General features: G+C 39.2%; 1 protein-coding gene across 1 annotated transcript; it reads left to right on the forward strand.

Moving 5' to 3' along the window:
* The first annotated feature begins 533 nt into the window (after nucleotides 1–533).
* LOC145651322 (uncharacterized) lies at nucleotides 534–18,777 on the forward strand. The gene is made up of 6 exons (XM_081697694.1): nucleotides 534–633; nucleotides 1,407–1,480; nucleotides 1,573–1,648; nucleotides 1,767–1,898; nucleotides 16,986–17,303; nucleotides 18,536–18,777. The coding sequence occupies exons 1-6, from the start codon at nucleotides 534–536 to the stop codon at nucleotides 18,775–18,777; spliced, it is 942 nt and encodes a 313-aa protein (XP_081553820.1).
* Nucleotides 18,778–21,058: the final 2,281 nt, after the last annotated feature.

The following is a 21,058-nucleotide window of genomic DNA, read 5'->3' on the forward strand; positions in this document are numbered from 1 at the left end:
TCATCTTGGTGCCTCTCCTTCCCCCCTCTGTCTTGCTCGTGCTGGCCCATGTTGGGTCATTCAGTGCATTGGCCTCGCCATTTGGCGTTGCTCTCGGGGCCGTGGCTCGATAGGCCGGCGCACCGGGAGTCGCGCCACTGGGGAGGGGCTCTGTCAAGCCTAGCAATATTACAGAGGTGAAAAGGGGCCTTTTTGACCAGAGACGTGACATGGGGTTCAAAAGAGAGACGAGTCAAAGAGTATGCCAATTTTCATAATTGATTGAGGATGAGGAACTGATGAGGAACTGATCAAGATACGGATGAGGAACTGCTCAAGATACCGTCCATATTTAATTTAAGATTGGAGAATTTTGATATTTTGGACTTCAGGTCAATAAGTAGAAATTCTGTTTTATCAGATTTGAGTTTTTAGAAGTTTATGCTCATCCACTGCTTGAGATCTTGGATAAAGGAGAATAAAAGAGGAGGTGGTAGGGTAGTGTTGGCCTCGGTGTTAATATAGATCTGAGTGTCATCTGCATAACAGTGGAAATGAAGACCATGCTCGCAGATCATCTGACCAAGGGCCAGCATATAGATAAAGAACAGGAGAGGGCCAAAGACAGACCCCTGGGGAACACCTTGAATGATGGTAGCAGTATGCAATTTGTGTTTACCTAAAACAACATAATGTGTTCTATTAGAAATATAGGACAAGAACCCATGTTAGTAATGCCAATGGTTGAAAGGTAGGCAAAGTATGTTATGGATAATTGTGTCAAATTTTACGTTTATCTGATGCTTTTATCCAAAGCAACTTACAATTACAACTGAGTTCATCTTGAGCAATTGAGGGTTAAGGGTCTTGCTCAGGGGCCCAACAGTGGCAACTGTTCCCTGACATGCCTGTGTATGTATTTGTGTGTGTGTGTGTGTGTGTGTGCAGATGCTTCAAAGAAACATGCAGGAACTGCAAGTAAGAGGGTTTTTTTCTCTTCCTTTATCTCAGCTCACTCTTTAAACCACTTATTGCGTGCATATTTAGAACTTTTCTAAGAACCAGTCTCCAGACAGCCTCGGAATGGCTAAAAGCATCACCTCCGCCCCCGCTTGCCACAGAGCCGGCAGGCGACTACCCACAGAGTGTGTGTGTGTGAGTGCGTGTGTGCATGTGTGTGTGTGTGTATATATGTGTGTGCGTGTGTGCATGTGTGTGTCATTCTGACAGTGTAACCACATTGTCTTCCTGCTTCCTCACGTTTGTCTCTGAGCTGCTGCAGTGTAAGCGTCTGTTCAACCACCATTTATTTATCTTTTGGGAGTCCAAGAATAGTAAGGGCCTGTATGATATACACGACTGTGAGGCAAAATATATGTTCCAGGTTTTGCCTCTGCCTCTCTGTCCCCCGTCCTGAATCACACCAGGTTTTCTGGTGAGCAGAGCACAGAAGAGACAAAGGGCTGAGGGCTCATTGGAGAAGTTTGGCAATCAGCTGCCTGTAATCTGTTTGAGTGATCCAGATATTGCCTTTTCTGCCTGACTATATTGCCTGACTATACACAACCTTTATTTCTATACACTCATGAACAGGTCCTCTATGGGGATCCTCCCGCAGACATTGATGCTCGGTCTGTCTCCGGCACCTATGAGGCGGCCCAAGGCTCCGGTATTGCCTAGTCGCAAGCAAGCCAGCCAGCGCAAAACACCTAGAGGGAACCTTGTTCGAGGAGAGAACTCCCTTCCCTGGGGAACACAGCCCTGGATCTCTTGCACCCATACTGAAGCCTCGTGGAGGCAGGAAAGAGGCGATACCAGTGTCCACTCCAGAGACGGGCAAGGTGGCTGGTGCGCCCCCTGTGGTGGGACAGCAAAGTTTCCACCCCCCAAATCGGCGAGGGGCAATTCCCCACAGGCGGGTTAGCCTGCAGCCCAGCTGACAACTGGGGAACAGCCCGGGGCTCTCGCCATCTTACCTGGACTTGTTAACTTGTGAAATAATGTTACTATTGTTACTAATGTCACTGTGTCTGTCCCCGTCACGTTGTTTGTACCAGATGTTTTGTCCCTAGGTGTCTGTGTCTGTTAGTGTGTCCGTCTCTGTGTTTGTGTGTCTGTTAGTGTGTCCGTCTCTGTGTCTGTGTGTCTGTGTCTGTGTGTCTGTTGTTGTTTTTGGTGCCGGTCCTTCCCCCCTCTGTCTTGCTCGTGCTGGCCCGTGTCGGGTCATTTGGTTCTTTGGCCTCTCCATTTGGTGTTGGTCTCAGGGCCATGGCTCGATAGGCAATATTACAGAGGTGAAAAGGAGCATTTTTGACCTGAGACGTGACGTGGGCTTTAAAAGAGAGAGGAGTCAAAGAGTATGCCAATTTTCATAACTGTGGATGAGGAACTGATCAAGATACCATCCATATTTAATTTAAGATTGGAAAATGTTGATATTTTGGACTTCAGGTCAATAAGTAGAAATTCTGTTTTATCAGAATTGAGTTTTTAGAAGTTTATGCTCATCCACTGCTTGAGATCTTGCATACAGGAGAGTAAAACAGGAAATGGTAGGGTAGTGTTGGCCTCGGTGTTAATATAGATCTGAGTGTCATCTGCATAACAGTGGAAATGAAGACCATGCCTGTGGATAATCTGACCAAGGGCCAGCATATAGATAAAGAACAGGAGAGGGCCAAGGACAGATACCTGGGGAACACCTTGAGTGACTTTTTGTATTTTGTCTCCCCCAGTATTAACAGCGTCAGATCTTCCGTCTGAGATCCATTCTCCAGACAGCCTCAGAATGGCTAAAGGCATCACCTCCGCCCCTTGCCACAGAGCTGGCAGGCGACTACCCACAGAGTGTGTGCGTGTGTGTGTGTGTGTGTGTGTGGGTGGGTGGGTGCGCATGTGCGTGTGTGTGTGTGTGTGTGCATGTGTGTGTGTGTGTGTGAGTGTGTGTGTGTGTGTGTGTGTGTGTGTGTGTGTGTGTGTGTGCGCGCGTGTGTGTGTGTGTGTGTGTGTGTGTGTGTGTGTGTGTGTGTGCGCGCGCATGTGTGTGTGTGTGTGTGTGTGTGTGTGTGTGTGTGTGTGTGCATGTGTGTGTGTAAGTCATTCTGACAGTGTAACCACATTGTCCTCCTGCTTCCTCACGTTTGTCTCTGAGCTGCTGCAGTGTAAGCGCCTGTTCAATCACCATTTATTTCTCCTTTAGGGAGTCCAAGAACAGTAAGGGCCTGTATGATATACACGACTGTGAGCAAAAATATATAGAGACAATATATTAGTGTAGGAGGTAGGGTATAGGGAATATGTTGGTGTAGGAGGTAGGGTATAGGGGATATGTTAGTGTAGGAGGTAGGGTATAGGGAATATGTTGGTGTAGGAGGTAGGGTATAGGGAATATATTAGTTTAGGAAGTAGGGTATAGGGAATATATTAGTGTAGGAGGTAGGGTATAGGGAATATGTTGGTGTTGGAGGTAGGGTATAGGGAATATATTAGTTTAGGAAGTAGGGTATAGGGAATATGTTGGTGTTGGAGGTAGGGTATAGGGAATATATTAGTTATATTAGTACTCTTGTTGTTTATTACCAGTGTCATATAAGAAAGGGAAGGTGGGTGTGTGCATGTGTGCATGTGTGTAATTGAGAGACTGACAGTTAGACAGAGATTGGGGGTGTGGAGATTTTTTGTTTTTTTTCCTGAAAAATTAATTCTTAAATGTGTATGAATACAGGAATCAACAATGCAGGGAATAGATGCTCAAGACTGACTGCATTGTGTCTAGGGCTGCTGTGTGTTCTCCTACTGGCTGCAATCACAGTGCTGTGGATCAAGTTCACTGCAGAGAGAGACCAGTTACAGACTGGTTACAACAACCTAACTGCAGAGAGAGACCAACTACAGAGCAGGGTCAACAGCCTGACTGAAGAGAGAGACAAGCTACAGAAACAAAGAGTGGGACTCCAAAGAATGTTTTCTCAACCTGTTAAGTGAACATTTCCAGGCTGTTACAGTTCTGTGTAAAAGTCTTAAGCACCCATGAAAATGGTATCTGAAGCTTCTTATATGGGTAATAAGTGTTGATTTACTTAAAACATGTTACAATGTCACCGAGCGATTTTTTGCTTTGTTCTATAATTCAGCAGTTATATTGAGAGTGAGGCTCTGTGCTGCTCTTCCTGTATGTGTACATATATAGACAGCAGGAGGGTCATTGAGATTGTCATTATCATGCTGAAAGATTTTACATGTCGCTTGGGCTCCACTGGAGGTGCAACAGGCTTGAAGTATTAAAAGCAAATGAAAAATCTTTCTTGCCACATTTTATCCTAATAATAATTTTATTACAAAGATATTTTTTGCATTAATGATATAGTAATGTTTGCCTGTGTACTACAGTGTTTATATGCAAAATAAACATGATTTTAAGATAATAAACAAGATTCTAAAGATTTTTGCTCAGTGCTGTATATCATTTGTGAACATCACCAATGTGTTTCTTTCTTAAAGTAATGTTCTGAGAAATAGTTTACCAACTCATTGATTATATTTCTCCGGAAATACCGTTAAGAGGCCATTAAACAAGGCTGGAGATACTTTAGGTCCAGTGTTTACTACATCTCTACTGAAGAGAAGTCCTGGAAAGAGAGCAGAAAAAAACAGGACCAAATTTAAGCCTCCTCTGAGTCCTTCTCACTCCCCTTATACACTTTCTCTCTCTACAGTATGTAGTTATAATTGATGTGCAACTGGTTTCTCTCTTTATAGTCAGGTTGTTAGTAGCTGCTCTGTAACTGGTCTCTCTCTGCAGTGAACGTGACCCACCAAACTGTGATTGCAGCCAGCAGGAGAACACACAGCAGCCAGTCTGGAGTATAGACTCCCTGCAGGTCTCCTCCTAGAGAATCAAAAGTAATCATGTGCTTTTATCTAGTTGTATCTCCACGTTCATAGTGTAACGGTGAGCGGTTAGGAGGCAGGCACACGTGCGGAGAAGAGCGAGCTTTTTTATGCACAACGGATGGGGGCCAATCTTCTCTGTGGCCAGTCCGGAGGCACCCGATCTCATTTGCTCCGTCCCTGGCGTTCCTGGACCCACAGTTAACCCAGAACCTAGAATCTGCCCAAATTCCTGTCTCAGGTCATCTCTGTGACCTCTCTGGCAAGGAGGCAGGACTATGGCGATAGAGAGTCAGATGTTGTTTCATATGCTAAGTAGCCATGTGCAATTGAGCATGCATGTCAAGTAGGCATGTGTTTCTTGCTGTTAAACAAGAATCAGTATATACGCTACCTCCGTGTGTGTAATTATATTTTTAATCATGATTAAGATTGCATGCAAAAATTCAGCAGATGAATGTCTGATTTTTATTGCCTTCATATTGTTTATCATCATTTTAAAAAATATAACCCATTATTATATATAATGTTAAATGTGGATAATCATTTAAGAATAAGATTAATGATAATAATTTTGACTTAATTGAATGTTAATTGAATTAAGTTAATTTAACCGATTTATACACGGGAAACTGACCTGTTTGAATAGCACTCGTTTATTGTTCATCAAATAAATAATATCAATCAAAATAACAAGTGCATCTTTTGTAAGCATATTTTGTCTAATTACCAACAAGTCACAAACACGCTCATTCACTTTATTAAAGAACAAAGTGGTTTAGATCAGTGCCCATTCACTTTGTGTAATAGAATGCAGAATAAACTGCTGGTCATTCAATTTGTGAAATGCAAAGTGTTTTAAATCTGCTCATTCACAAAGTGAAGTACAAAGCAAAATAAATCAGTGTGCACCATGTGCATCATATGGTGAGAAGTACAAACAGAATAAATCAGTGCTCATTCACTTTGTGAAGTATGATATAGTATTAAACAGTAATCATTCACTTTTAAAACTACAAATGATTATGAAACAGTGCTCATTCACAACACAGAGAACAGATCACTGGCCCTGTCCAGCATCTCCTCCTCATCTCCTCCTTCCACTGTTCCATGATCTTCCCCACTGCTGTGCAGAAGTTCACCCCACGGAAATGGCTGGAGACGCTTGCATACAGCCACAAGGAGCAACTTCAGACACCAGACAAGAGTCAGTCAAAGGCACTCCATGACTCAGTCATCCACACACCCTGCACGCTTGCATGCCTCTCCCCACACAAGCAGTAAAAGCCGGAAGATGGAGCGCTGGTGCCAGAGCAGGCAGAGGCGGTCACCACGGTTGCGGAGTGCGTGTGCGGCTGTCTGCTCTTCTTCGTGTCTCTGCACTGGATGTACTTTTGCAGTGTCTCCATCTTGCTCTCAGGCCTCACCTTCTGCCACCGGATCCACTGCACATAGCATAATTCACATTCCACCGCTGCTGTGTTTGTTTTACATGAATTCAGTACCTACCTCCTCTTGAAGTGATTTCATATGTATTTGCATTTGTGCCACACGTCTGCCTGACACAAGCTGTCCACCTAATACTGTCATTCACTCTGATCCTGACTCTGACCTTAAACACGAAACTTTAACCCTGCATGGGCAAAAGAACAATGCTTCATGTGGCACACTCATTCAGATGTAAGCAATCCAAAAGCCTAAAGTTAATGCTCATGTTAATTAATCTGCACTGGAGGCTGTCTGCAAATATGGAAAAACAGACATCTGTCTTAGAACAGCAATGATAATCACCTCAAAAATGAGGGACATGCCAATAGCAGTTTTCCTGCACGCGCTGCCTCAAGCAGAACGCATGTCAACAGTTTGGACTTACTCATCCATGCAGTCTGTGCTTCACATGTGGGCTTGCTATCCAAATGCATCATTTTTTCTTTCTGTTTTCCATTTTCATGTGATGAGATGATTGCATATGAGGTAATGTAAGGCTACAACATTTGTAATTTACAGGACAACCTCGGCCAATTTAATGTTTGCTGTCTAACACTGAAGCTTGAATATCTCTACAGTTAACCAGGTCTTCCTTGTACTTGGTCTGCTTCGCTTACTGTACAGCATTGGCTTTCAAATTGTTCTTCCAGTATATCATAATAAATTTCACATTAATGTTGTTGGGGTTTTTTTTGTGTGTGTGGTTTCTTCTTCAGTGTCCAGGCTGTCCTGTTTTAAGCAGTGTGCTTATTTCAGCTACATTGAATGAGATCATTCCAAATGACCTCTATAAGGCTTCATATAATAAGTGCTGTTAGCCTCACAGATGTACTATATCTGTAGCCTTTAACAGCAGGCTACGCTTCACACCAAGTCTCTTCTGCCCTCAGGTGGTTAGCGGAGGAGATCACTAACCTGTAGGAGTACCTGGAGAAAGAGGACATCAAAAAGAAGCTTCTGATCCGAACCAATGAGGAGCCGCTCTGTAAATAAAATATAAATATCTGTAAATATCTGTAAAATAGGTAAATAAACAGAAGATGTGGTTGTATAGTGTAGTCATTTGATTATAAATAATCTCATAATAATCTTATCTACAAATTCTTAGACATTTACATAGTAACATTCACTCATACACTCAAATGCCATATCATACATAGAAAACGTCCACCTCATCTATTTTATAGGTTTTTCCTGATCAATAAAACAACAACTACAATAAAAAAGAGAGAACAGCACCCTCTAGCGATGAACCTCAATTGTTTCAAGCTAACTGTAAAACATGGCTAGGTTAAGTCGGCGTTATCTTGCAGCTAGAACAAAAAATGCTCAGATTAACTTGTGTCTCATGGCACGCAGCTGAGTTAAAAATTAAACACAACGAAATCAAATTAAACACAACGAAAAGCGAATGTAAGTAGTAGGCTATTTATGTGAAAATGTTTTATATGTATGTACAAGTAGTGTTTCCCTGATTTCTCCCTAAATGGCCCCTCATAGTTCAGCAGTAATGAGGCTAGTTAGATTTTGCTCAGAATTAAGTACACTTTGGGATGTTATACGTATCACAGTCTCCGGTGAGCCGTGCATGGTTAATCAATCCAGGTTGAGGTAGAGTCACTGAATTAATGACACATCTGTTTGCATTGCCAGTTGTTGCTATGGCAGCAATGAAATGAAGAAATTCAAAGAAAAACAACTCATCTGCACTAATTGCGCAAAAAGACCTGCATCTCGCCAAGTCCAGGTCTCTACACATCAATCCAAACTTTCACTTTTATTGTAAATCTGCCATCATTATGTGTTGCATCGGCCCACAAAAAAACCCATCCAGAGGAGTAGGTGCCATGCACAAGGTCAAACACACATACACACACATACAGTGTAAAGTTTAACTGATGTAGCAATTTTGTGCAAGTGCCTCTATGACAAATGACTGCAGCATGCAGTGCCTGAACATCCCTCTCCATTTTCTGCATGCTGTGTGATGCAATGAGTGCTGATTTTTATGAAAACATATTTGCAGCACACTGTCTGTGTAAAGTACTTGAATGTACATAACAGATATGTGCACATGGGTATGCAGCTCAACTGGTACAGTGCTGGCTCATCTGCCTTGCACTGTCCACACCTGCAGCAGAGCTCCCGAGCACAGTGATAGATGAGGGCCAGAGTTACAGACAGCCCCGCAGGCCCGACAGGGACTCATCACTGGGATCAAACTCAGCTCACTCTCCTTCCCTGTACACACCTGCAGTGGCCAGCCAAGTTTTGCTCAACACTCAGCACACACAGCACCCAAGCTCAGTATGAGGAAATGCTTGACTGTGAAGGACAACACCTTCTTAATCAGCCCATAATGTACCATGAATAAAACTCTACATCTAAGGGAGGAGAATTTTAAAAAGAAAAAGAAAAAAGACAAAGATCATATACAGCAAAATTGTAGTGTTACCATCTGAACATGATGCACATATAACAAGTTTAAAAGCAGTTTGTGAGAATTTCAGATCACTTCTTCTCATGTCAAACACCTTTGTGTTTGTTCTTTCCAGCAGGATGGATGTCATGTTTTCTGTTGGAGGCTGCTCACATGTGACTCCTCTGTAAATCCAGAAAGAATGAGATTTAAAAATAATAATGTGAGGTCTTTCACTTCTTTTGTGCCAATCACCTTGGTGTAGGTTCCACTAGGCTTTGCTATTATTGTTTATATCTATGAAATATTTGTTATATAGTAGTACATATACGCATTAACTGGGGGAAAACAGTAGACTTTGGTAAATGTAGCTTTAAAATTGTGTCATGTAGCTTATGGCAGACATAAATCAAGAATTCATGTATATGCAAACCATTCATGAAAATATTTAACCATATGGAGAACATGAGTTGACACTGGAAAACACAGTAGGCATCAATCCGCAAATTAGTTCTGCATTATGTAAAATAGGATAAAGCATGCGTTTCTGTTGGACTTCAATTCCAAGAAGTCATCGCTAGGGAAATGCATTTGTGTTTAAGTATGAGCGCTTAACTGAAAACGTGGCAAAAGAAGAGCTTTTCTAAAGAACATACATAAAGCCCAAGAGAGAAAATGTTTTATTTCTATTTTCATTTTAGCAAAGGTGGAACTTGATTCACACTCCACACCCACTACAGTTGCAGGGAAGACCCGTCGCGCTGCAAATACATAAAGCATATTCATCAAAATGTCAACACTTGTGATACATTTCACAAACATGCCGCAAATACAAAAAGCACATTCTTCAAAATGACAACACAACCCGGTGCAAAATCAGAATGCACGTGCAACTTCAGAAATGCTTCAAATCCAACACAACAGAAGTGCTGTTTCCAGAGGACACGGTGTGGGGTGGACTTCAATGAGACCAGCGGGAAGCAGCAACAACCAAGTGAAAAGTATGTTTTTAGGTTACTATGGTTTTATCATGGCTGGCTATTCGTGCTATACATTCTTACGCATTTATTTATGCTAGGCTGTACATATAGCATCCTTATAAATGCTTATATAAATCCCATTTAACACAATTCAGCAGGCCTGTTACTGAGGTCCACAGTTTACCATAGATATATACAGATCTACTCCAACAGTGCAAAAATAATAATAGAAAGGTAATAACATAATTTAGGTATTTAAAGAAAACATTAGAATTCATGAAACAGAATGTCCCCACAATCTGCACATCCGAAAGGCACCACCTGTTCATTGCAGCATGTTTGGTCAACGTACACAGAGCATTATATTTCCATTTTCATCTGTTTTCAAATCACAATGTTTTGTCCTTTCTGTTGCTTCAGATTGGAACAAACACCAAAGTTTTGCAGCTCTTGTGGGTGTAATGTACAGCTTTTAGAAGGGGCCAAATCTGCACTGTCTATATCTACAAATGAAGACTGTGGATCATCTCATGGCACAGGTGAAGGTTTAATAAGTTAATACATGTCCCATTGTCAAAAGTACTGTTTTGTGCAGCATAACTGAGTGATCTCGTGACCAGCCTCTCACAGGTCATTTTCTATGCAGGATATTTCAAGAAATGAAATTTATATACATTCAGTAAAATATGTAGAGTAATTCATATATATTGAGTCAAATATGTAGAGAAATTCAAATATAATGAGTCAAATATGTAGAGAAATTCATATATATTGAGTCAAAAATGTAGAGATTGATTTTAACATGTAATGTCTTTGTTTGTGAGTTGTGTTTAAATGTGCCAGTAATTAGAAACTTCTTTTCAGAACTTGAAATCGCACCCTGAAACTGTCTGCAGGTGTTTGTTCTTGATACAGAACAAAAGTGTTACTGTTAGTGAAGTAAATCTTCTCTGAACATGTAAGGACGACTTTGACTCTTTATTAGAGATTACCACGACAGGTGGAATCATCCAGCTGCTTTACTGTCCTCCTACAAAACAGAAACCTGCTTAAAACTCTAATATCCAGCTCAACCGGAAGTTGTCCTACAATGTACGTTGGTCTAAAATGCGAGAGCTTTCTACAACTAACTTGAAGGGGATGGACCCTGTTCTGCCAAAAATGCATGCCACTTTTGTAAGTGTGTTGTTTTTTAAATTGTTATACTACGGCTTGTCTCCTGTTTATTCTGACTCGCAGTTGTCATGATTCCACATGGTTACAAGATTCAAAATATTACAGCTAGAGTAATATTGAATATAGTTAAAACATGCTCATGAATGAGTTTAACACACGCCTATTAATTTCAACGCAAGGAGAGAAATTACTCCACTCATAGAGCTCAGTTGTTAACACAACAACTTGTGTCATTGTGTTAGAGTGGCAGTTATGGGTTTTGGTATTTTCTTGAGCGTCATGTTGATGAGCACCTCAGTTGTAAAAAAGGCTGATCTGTAATGAATATCAATTTGAATAATTGCAGTATCTATGGACATAAACGGTGGTGAAACTGATGGATTCTTTCTCGCCAACTTTGTAGAAAAGTGGTGTATTCCATGAGACCTACTCCTATAGATGGGGATAAATTCTCCATACCAAAACCTCTGTGCATTAGCATGATGGGAATTTAGAGAACGGTGGAATGAGTACCCAAATCCTTTACTGCTGAAACAGCAGAAATTATGTAATTTTATACAGAGAAAAAAAGCGCAGCGTTAAACTGCTGTTGAGTGAGTCTTAATTTAAATATAGTAGGCTGAGGAAGTGTAATGAGGAGCGGTAAGGAGGTGGATGCAATTGCTGAAAAGAGCGAGATTTATTAGGGGCAAATCCAGAGTAGTCACTGTCACTGTCCAGGGTGAAATTACTAACATGGCGAGTTTGAGAATTCATGATAAACTAAACATTTACATTTACGGCATTTAGCAGACGCTCTTATCCAGAGCGACTTGCAAAAGTGCTTTGTCATTTACTCATAGAATATATCCTAGTACAGTACAGTAGATTAGAATCAAACAAACCAATGAACTAGAATACTGTAGAATACAGGGATGAATGCTGATACCTAGAAGTGCAAAATACATAAGGTCTATCTTAAACAATGATAACTGCTATAAACAATAAGTGCAGAGTTTGCATATAATTGCATATAATTGCATATTGCATATTGCATATAATTCTGCGTTCAGAATCTGCAGTCATGAGGAGACACACTAGTTTTTTGGGGGGGGTTATCTGTCCTAGTCCGGCCAGGCAATGAATGAAGACCAGTCCCAAACTCATCCTAGTTGTTCTTCAAACAAAATGGGGGTAACATTGTGAAACCTAATCCAGGGGAGAGTCCAAGGGTTTGGATGGATAGAATTGGTCTATTAGAATGTAATGCTTCATAGGTAGATAACCTAGTTGCTTGGACCAAGGGGTCGAGATCTTATTTTGGCCAAACCTATCCACCAGAGGGGACTTTTGAGGAAACTCATGCGAGGCTGGCCACAACCTGTATAAGGGATGGTCAGGGAAACGCAAACTGGGATTATGAGTACATGGATGTGTTTAATAAATTAGACTAAAATTAAAATTGAATAGGATAATTATGCTAAAGAAAAGTTAAAAAGGAAAATAAAAAGGTACAGAAAAATGTATCTGTCAGATCTGCCATTTGGCTACCCCCCAGCATGTAATGACAATATTTCAAGTGTTAAGGGCTCTCACTCTTGGTCTCCACTGTGATGTAAACTGCTGGAAGTAAGACTGACCGGGGTGTGAGGGTCCACCCTGCCCTCTTCCTTTTTCTAGCTGTGTAGAGCTCTTTGAGGGTGAGCATCTGACAGCCAATGCTTTTCTCTGCCCCTTGTACTGTTCACTGCAGGTTGTGCTTTGTGTGAGAAGATGCAGAGCCAAACCAGACGGAGATGGAGGATGTGATGATGGACTCTATTATAGCAGCGTAAAGCTGGACCAGTAGTGCCTAAGGCATCCCAAATTTTGGGGGTTGATGCAAGAATACAGCCACTGCTGGGCCTTTTTCACCACGGTAGTGCTGTGTCTGTCCCATTAGAGATCTTGCTGAATGGTAGTGCCCATAAATGTGTGGGACTCTGCTCTGCTGACTGTTGAACTATGTATTTCCAGATGGGGCAGTGGAGTGGGTTTATGAAGTCTATGGTCATCTCAAGTTTTTGGGTGTTTAGCTTCAGGTTATTAACTCCAAATCATGACACCAGCCATGTTGCTTCCTTCCAGCACACGGACTCATCCTTATTTTGCATGAGGCCAACCAGAGTAGTGTCATCTGCCAGCTTCATAAGTTTAATTGTGTTTATACGTTTATCAGAGGTACACTCACTGGTGTAAAGAGAGAAAAACAGGGGAGAGAGAGACATGCTTGTCCAGAGTGACTTTCAGAGTGTTTTATTGTCCCCATAAAAGAAGTCCTTATGTGTGTATGTAGACCTATGTGTAAGGATCCCATTGACTGCCTTGAAGTGGCTAAGGATTATTTAAGCACTTCTAGAAGGGGTGGAGTTTCAGTCTGCACTTAAACAGCAAGCAACTCTCAAAATGTTAAATCTTAAAAATAATTGAACAATCTAGTAAGAGGTGTTGCAAAAATATCCATAATACAACAGCAATAGAATCATTTAGGAGAAAAATGAAACAAAACTATATCAGAGAACAAACCTTGGGTGGATTGTGATAATGTACCTCAAGTGTGTAATTCATACATTGAGTACAACTACAGTTCTGCTTGAAACCATGCTTCAAGTCTCATGGATGACAAGCATAAAGATTATTCTCTACCCTGGCTCCCAGATGGTGGAACAAACTTCTGCTGGCTGTCTGGATATCAGAGTGCCTTGCAGTCTTCAAAACACTGACCCTGCTCCTATGTTAACTAACTGAAACTCTAGTACTTATTGTAGGGTATTGTTTACTGCACTGATGTTGACTGGTCCTATGTTGACTAACTGAAACTCTAGACCTTATTGTTTATTGCATTTATTGTTGTCTGTAGAGCTTATATATGTTTGGAATTCTAGTCATCAGCTTATATGTGTTTTGTACTTCTAGGTATCAGCATTGATCCCTGTATTTCAACAGCCTTCTAGTTCATTGGTATATTGGACTCTATCCTACTGTACTGTACGAGGATACATTGTATGACTAAATCACAAAGCACTTTTGTAAGTCGCTCTGGATAAGAGTATGTAAATAAAGTAAATTCATTTAACCATTAGAACTTAGGCAAAGTAATGATATTGTGTACAAATATGAACAACTAGTATGTCATATGAGCTTGCAGTGGCTTGACATTGTCAAAGAGTGTAAACAAAGATGCTCTTAACATGATTTTAACAGAATTATTTTTTCAAAGAATGTACACCATCTGAGCTCAGCTTCTGCTGCTGACAGCCAGCAGGGGGCCTCAGAGAGGCAGGCACTCCCAGCCCTGGGAACTCCACTACCCACGATCCTTTAAGATAATCAGCACTGACTGTGCTCATCTGCTGGGCTCTGTATTTAATCCCACATGGACAATAGCCCAGTGAGTCAATTTTTAAAAAGTGAATATTATGAATCAAAGCAGGGTGGCTGATAGGTTGGGCCACTGTAATTAACCCTGAAAGAAGGATATATGCTGAGCAAGTTAAAATAGAATCATTCAATACAAACTGAACTTCAACATGTAGAACTGTGGTCACTCCGGAAGACTATGAGTTCAGTTCTTCATAGTTGTAGTACAGTTCATTTATTTCATTTGCTTTACTTTACCAGGAAGTCCCACTGAGATAAAAAAATATATATATATATTTTATAAGAGAGACCTGGCAAGGATAGCAGCCATCCCGACACACAACATTTCAAAATACAACATAATATATAGAACCATTGATTACACTAAAAGGCCTCTCAAGAAAAATAACCACGTCTCATTTATCACTTTATTTATAGTGCATTTAAAATTTTCAGTGGATATGTTTCTAGTTTTAAATCTTTCTGCAGTTTATGTTTAGGGTGGAAAATAAAAAATACAGATTTCCCCAGATCTGTAAAACACAGTGTACAATCAAAAGCAGCCACCTAGAAGAGTATAGCTGATAACTACCCAAGCTAAAACAAAGAAATGTACGACGGTACACTGGAAGTTTGGCCGGAATCACAGAGGAGGCAGCGTGCATATATCTCACCATACTTAATCACAGGCAGGAAAGTGGCTTCCACAAGGTTTCTTAGCATTTAAAGTGAAAAAGATTTATTGATAAAATGAAAACCAGTCTTCACATTATCTATCTATCTAACATAATGGTTATGATAGATAGATAGATAGATAGATAGATAGATAGATAGATAGATAGATAGATAGATAGATAGATAGATAGATAGATAGATAGATAGATAGATAGATAGATAAATAGATAGATAGATAGATAGATAGATAGATAGATAGATAGATAGATAGATAGATAAGATGGATAAATGAAGTGTTAGAGAGTGGGCCATTTTGTTAGAAAAAAAAGTGAATGACGCGTTCATTTCTTTGTTAGAATTACGTGAACAAATATTTATCTGTCTGGGTTTATGGCAAGATTGTTTACTTCTTTCCAATGCAGCTCGATGCATCAGAACTTTCGTAACTTTATTTTAAAAAAACAACAGAAAAAAACAAAGTGTTTTGGTTCGTAGTGTTATAGGATCCCACTGTACTCATAAATCAACGTCAATGAGTCAGTTATGTCATTCATTTTACCACAAACGTTGATTTTGGTAAAGTTATACTAATATAATCTTTAGTTTTGAACATATATTTTTTCTCATTTTTCATCCACTAAGGGAAAATGACAAAGACTCTGAATTGACACTGAATTGTTTGGTTGAGAACAACTGATGTTGTTCTTTTTCTACCGGTCGTTGTTATCAATTACACATTCTAAAAGGAGAGAAAAGCAATACTTTTAACCTTGTGAATATGTCTATCACTTTGATTGTCAGATTATAGACGAGGTATAGAAAAAAGCGACGAGAATAAAGGTTTCATATTTTGAAAGAATGCTGAATATATGCGAACAAATGTGTATTATTTCTTCGCTGAATGTTTATTCATTTATTCTTCAATTTTCCCCTTTGTAATTCACGTCTTAGTTAACAGTATGTTCACAAATATCTGTTTGTTTCATCCTGAATACGCTTTACACGAGTGAAACCTACTCGTGTTGGTTCGTCGGTATGGCCCGCAAATGTAAAATAATCAGAGCTAAATAATTTAGATGAAAATAATATTCACGTTTTAGTTAACTTCTACAGGAGAGGTAAGTGTGAAAGGTACTTTCATATGCCTATCCGTTACGGGTTAATATAAACACAAACATTTATTCTCTCATTTAGAATGCAAAAAGGATGGAAATTAATATATATGTAGTCTTCAAAAAGACACGTTAAATATGTGGAAAACTCATGTGATAGCGTAAAATAAATAGAATATTCCTCCTTGTGACCAAAATTAAGTAGCCTAAACACATCTAAATGGAATTATTTACAACACAGGTGTAGAATTCTTTTAAAATAGCCTTTTAATATTCATTCTGTGGCCTACTTCAAATTAAACTGTTTTAAACCAGTTCACTTTGCTATGTACCTTCACTTCAGATTTTTTATGTGAAAGTTTTGTAGCCATATATTACTATTATTATTATTATTATTATTATTATTATTATTATTATTATTATTATTATTATTATTATGCAGCTAAAAGGAGCCTTTTTAAAACACTTGTATGAGTTATGCAGCTATATCCTAAATGAAAAGTCCAACAAGGAACTGCTAGGAGTTACTGTTGTCTAAAGATAAAATGAGGTACATGTAGTGGTGCTAGAAGATCTAATTTGCCAGTTGTGTTCTGTCTTGTACACTGCAAATTATGCCTGTACTTCTAATGCTCATGGCCTCATCTTATATATTTGTACATAATAGAATACTACCACCTACTGTACAAATGTCACATAGTTATCAGCAGGTTTATGAAACACAGCAAAGCAGTGTTCTGTTATTTTAAATGTTTTACATGAGTTTACATACTTTATACTTTACATTTGCCTGACTTTTTGTTTCAGTGGAGACTGCACACACACACACACACACACACACACACACACTCCTTATTTCACATCTTCCTGAATGATTCTGTTTTCCAGATGTGAGAGCCACTGCAGACCTGGAGACATTAGAAGTTACAGAAGGAGAAACGATCACTCTAAACTCTCACATAGCCGGAGTAAAGAGTGATGATGTAATAATGTGGATATTTGGTACTAGAAACACTCGCATAGCACAGATAGTTAACAGGAAACCTTCCACTGATTATGATGAGATATTCAGAAACAGACTGCAGCTGGACACACAGACTGGATCTCTGACCGTCCAAAACATCAGCATCACACACTCTGGAGTTTATAAACTACAAATTATAAGTAATGATATCTCAACCAAACAATGCAGTGTCACTGTTTATGGCGAGTCTTTGTCATTTTCCCTTAGTGGATGAAAAATGTAAAAAATATATGTTCAAAACTAAAGATTATATTAGTATAACTTTACCAAAATCAACGTTTGTGGTAAAATGAATGACATTCACATAACCTATTAAACACAAATACCTGAAAATAATATCCTAATCATTAGAGTCTAGTAAAAATGTTAACTTTTTTCTTTAAGGACTTTAACTGTCCATCTTTTATGTTTGTCTTTGGTAAACACTTTCACTTCTGCATAAATGGGGACGTTGGTAAAGCCAGTAGAGTACAGTGTTAGTAACACCGAGGTCATGACTTAATTTCCCAGCACGTGTGTGTTATACTGATGAATATGGATGCATGTATGCATATATGCATGTATGAATATGCATAAATTAATTCCAAACAGCTGATTGGTAAACTGCATAAAGTCAAAATACTGGTTAAACTCTGACCCCTTTTCCCCACTGGTGAAGGGAGACTCAATCACACAAGTGCACAGTCTAATGAACAATATCTGCTGTGATTGAAAGAGGGAGTGAGTTATGAGTCACAGTCAGGAGCTGTACTGTCACCTAGGTCAGCTACGTCAGTCATGTTCACCTAGGTCATCTAGGTCAGACAGGTTCATCTAGGTCAGTTGGGTCAGATAGGTTCAGGTAGGTCAGCTGGGTTAGACAGATTCAGGTAGATCAGCTATGTCAGACAGGGTCAGGTGGGTCAGACAGATTCAGGTACGTCAGGTGGGTCAGACAGGTTCAGGTAGATCAGTTGAGTTAGACAGGTTCACGTAGGTCAGCTGGGTCACACAGGTTCACGTAGGTCAGGTGGGTCAGACAGGTTCAGGTAGGTCAGGTGGGTCAGACAGGTTCAGGTAGGTCAGGTGGGTCAGACAGGTTCTCACTGAGAACAGTGTTCAGGAAACACAGTATGATTTTCTGTCATTGTAATATTAGTGATATTATTGACATGATGACCATCAAATTAATGTAACACTTTTCATAGTCTCTGGACAAAAAATATTCTGTGTCACTATTACAAATCCATAAATATTAGGACAGTGATGTCATAACTTATTTCTGCTGTATACTTAAGTGCTTCTCATTAAAGACAAAACTCAAAAGTACATCATATGTATTTATAGGTTTTTATTTGCATGTGTATGGTTTGAATGATGTTAGCTGAATCGTTCCTTGGTAATGTTCTTCTCTCTACTGTTGTTTCTTTTTCAGCCACGCTGCCTGTGCCTAACATCACACGTGCATCACATTCAGAAACAAAGAGCTCCGTATCCCTGACATGTCCAGTGTTGTGTTCTGTGGACAGTGTGAATAAGGTGACTCTCTCTTGGTACAAAGGCAACCATGTGATCTCCACTGTCAGTGATTCTAAAACCAGCTCACTTTTTCTGCCTCTAGAAGTTGAATATCAAACACCTACAGCTGCTCAACATAACTGGCACAGCTCAACATAACCATCATCTGTCAGCCTGTGTCAGGTATGTAGGCTAAAGCAGAACACATATATACTTATACTCTAATATCTCATAGAAATCTAAATTTAAATTAATTGTATTAAATGTTCTGAGTTTTGGTCCCAACTATGGTATTTTGTACTGGAGGTGTTTAGACAGCATCAATAGGTAATGTAGTATTACTGACATTACTGGAGTGTGTATTTTTTATTTTAGTTACAGGTTTGTTAAATGTAAGGGTTAAATACTTATCTAATAAACAAGAGTTTAATTCCCCATCTGGGCAAATGCACCATACTATACCCATAAGAGTCCTTGGGCAAGACTCCTAACACTACATTTGCCTGCCTCTGGAACATGATTGAAGTTGTAAGTCACTCTGAATAAAAGCATCTGCCAAATATGAAAATATATCCAAAGTGTTAGTTTCACTTTTTTTTTAACGTCAACATATTTCAAATTTACTTTACTGTATCTTAGATTTTATGTATCTTAGTCCAAATTCCCCACTGTATCATTCTCCACATTGTAACATTGTAATATTCTCCACTACTGTGCTAGATGGCTACAGCTCTAAAATGTCAACATATTTCTTGGTTCTCGTTAACCAAGCCATTATCATGGATCATGGTTCATTATTTTGATCATTATCATAAATCAACAATACAAATTCTATAGATTTAGTTTTAGATTTAAATTTCAATAATTGAGTAATTAAAACTGTAATAAACCTTCCTGTTTCCATATTCTACTACTAAAAAGGTCATCAGTGTCACCATCTGTCATTTAAACTCATGACAGGGACTTTTATCCGTCCTCCCTCATCGACTGACCATCTTATGCTGCTTCCCTAAACCAGTTTTGGGTTTTCTGTGGCATAATTTAAATGTCAGTGAAGAGTAATTATCGCTTGTCTTTACAGGACATCGGCTGATTCTTTTGTCTGTGATACCTGTAGTTGCACTACTACTGGTTGTAATTCTGGTCCTGTTCTGGAAATTCAGAAAAGCAAAAAATAGTAAGTATTTTTTAAATAGTCTTTATTTCTGCAGTGTTGTACATAATAGTTGATGGAAACCATGATGGTCAAAAGAAGTAAAGCTCTACAATAAAGGCTGATACTAATTGCAATGCTCTAGCAACTCTATAAAAACTAAATTATTACAAGCTATTATATTTAGCAAGCAGTATTTGCAAATGTATGGTTGTTCTTATACAATATATATGTATTCTTATATAGTTCAAATGCATAAGGAAGCATTACATTATGCTGATACAATATTTTGTGCCCAAAGTGCACAAACTGTGGTAAGGTGTACTGTGTATGAGCTGTAACCTGTGTAACAGTGTTACAGCATATACGCTGTTACCTGTGTTAGTGTTACTGTGTATGCACTGTTACCTTTGTTACAGTGTTACAGTGTATGCACTGTTACCTGTTGTTAGTGTTACTGTGTATGTGCTATTACCTCTGTTAGTCTTACAGTGTATGCACTGTTACCTGTGTTACAGTGTTACAGTGTATGCACTGTTACTTGTCCGCCTGCCTGTAATCTCGTGTGCTGCCTGGGTACAATGCTTATGTCTCTGCATTCGTAATAGTACATTCTTATCAGAGTTGCTGTACAGGCTTTATGTATCACTGGTTTAGGATGTAGGTACATAGACACAATGACTTTAACATGGCTAAGTTAAATGTCTTGTTGTAACAGTGTCACATTTTTCTCAGAAGCTACATCATCTTTTGTGTTCATATTGTTCTTCAGACCAGTTGAATTTGTACAATAATTCTTATGATGCCTCTGATTCTTAGCATCTGAATCAGGTCTCTGTGAGGAGAAATTTCTCCTGAAGATGATAAAATGATGCTCTGTAAAACGGGATTATGCTAAAAATAAAATACATAAGAAAAAAAAATAACAGGAATGCAATATCACAGATTTGCACCATGTACCTTAAGAGCTGTTAACAGCACCCTTAAAATTCCATAATTAGGATGCTAGATTATTAGGATTGAGGGTATAAAGATATGATACATTAATTTAGATAATTTAGATTAATTTAGATTAAGCAGATGTGCAGCACATTAGATCTAAGGCCTCTTATTGGCAGTGAACTGCTGCTCCAGTGCATGTTTATAAAGTGATTCAGAGGGTGATGGGAGTAGCCATGGCAGCTAAGACAAGTTGAGGCTCAGTAACATCATGACATCAGGGGTAGGTGAACCTTGGCAGAAAGAGAGAATACATTATTAGACATGTCCAGGTACAAGGGTGTATAA

This window comes from Electrophorus electricus, chromosome 1 (assembly GCF_041902795.1).
Source record: "Electrophorus electricus isolate QZ-2024a chromosome 1, ASM4190279v1, whole genome shotgun sequence".
In the NCBI taxonomy this organism is placed as follows: Eukaryota; Metazoa; Chordata; class Actinopteri; order Gymnotiformes; family Gymnotidae; genus Electrophorus; species Electrophorus electricus.

Excerpts from the sequence above, each read along its gene's own strand:
- LOC145651322 (XM_081697694.1), top strand. The coding sequence starts at position 534 with ATGAAGACCATGCTCGCAGATCATCTGACCAAGGGCCAGCATATAGAT. Across the intron at positions 1,649-1,766 it reads TGAGGCGGCCCAAGGCTCCG|CCTCGTGGAGGCAGGAAAGA; the intron begins GTATTGCCTAGT and ends CCCATACTGAAG. Across the intron at positions 17,304-18,535 it reads ATGCAGTGTCACTGTTTATG|CCACGCTGCCTGTGCCTAAC; the intron begins GCGAGTCTTTGT and ends TTTCTTTTTCAG.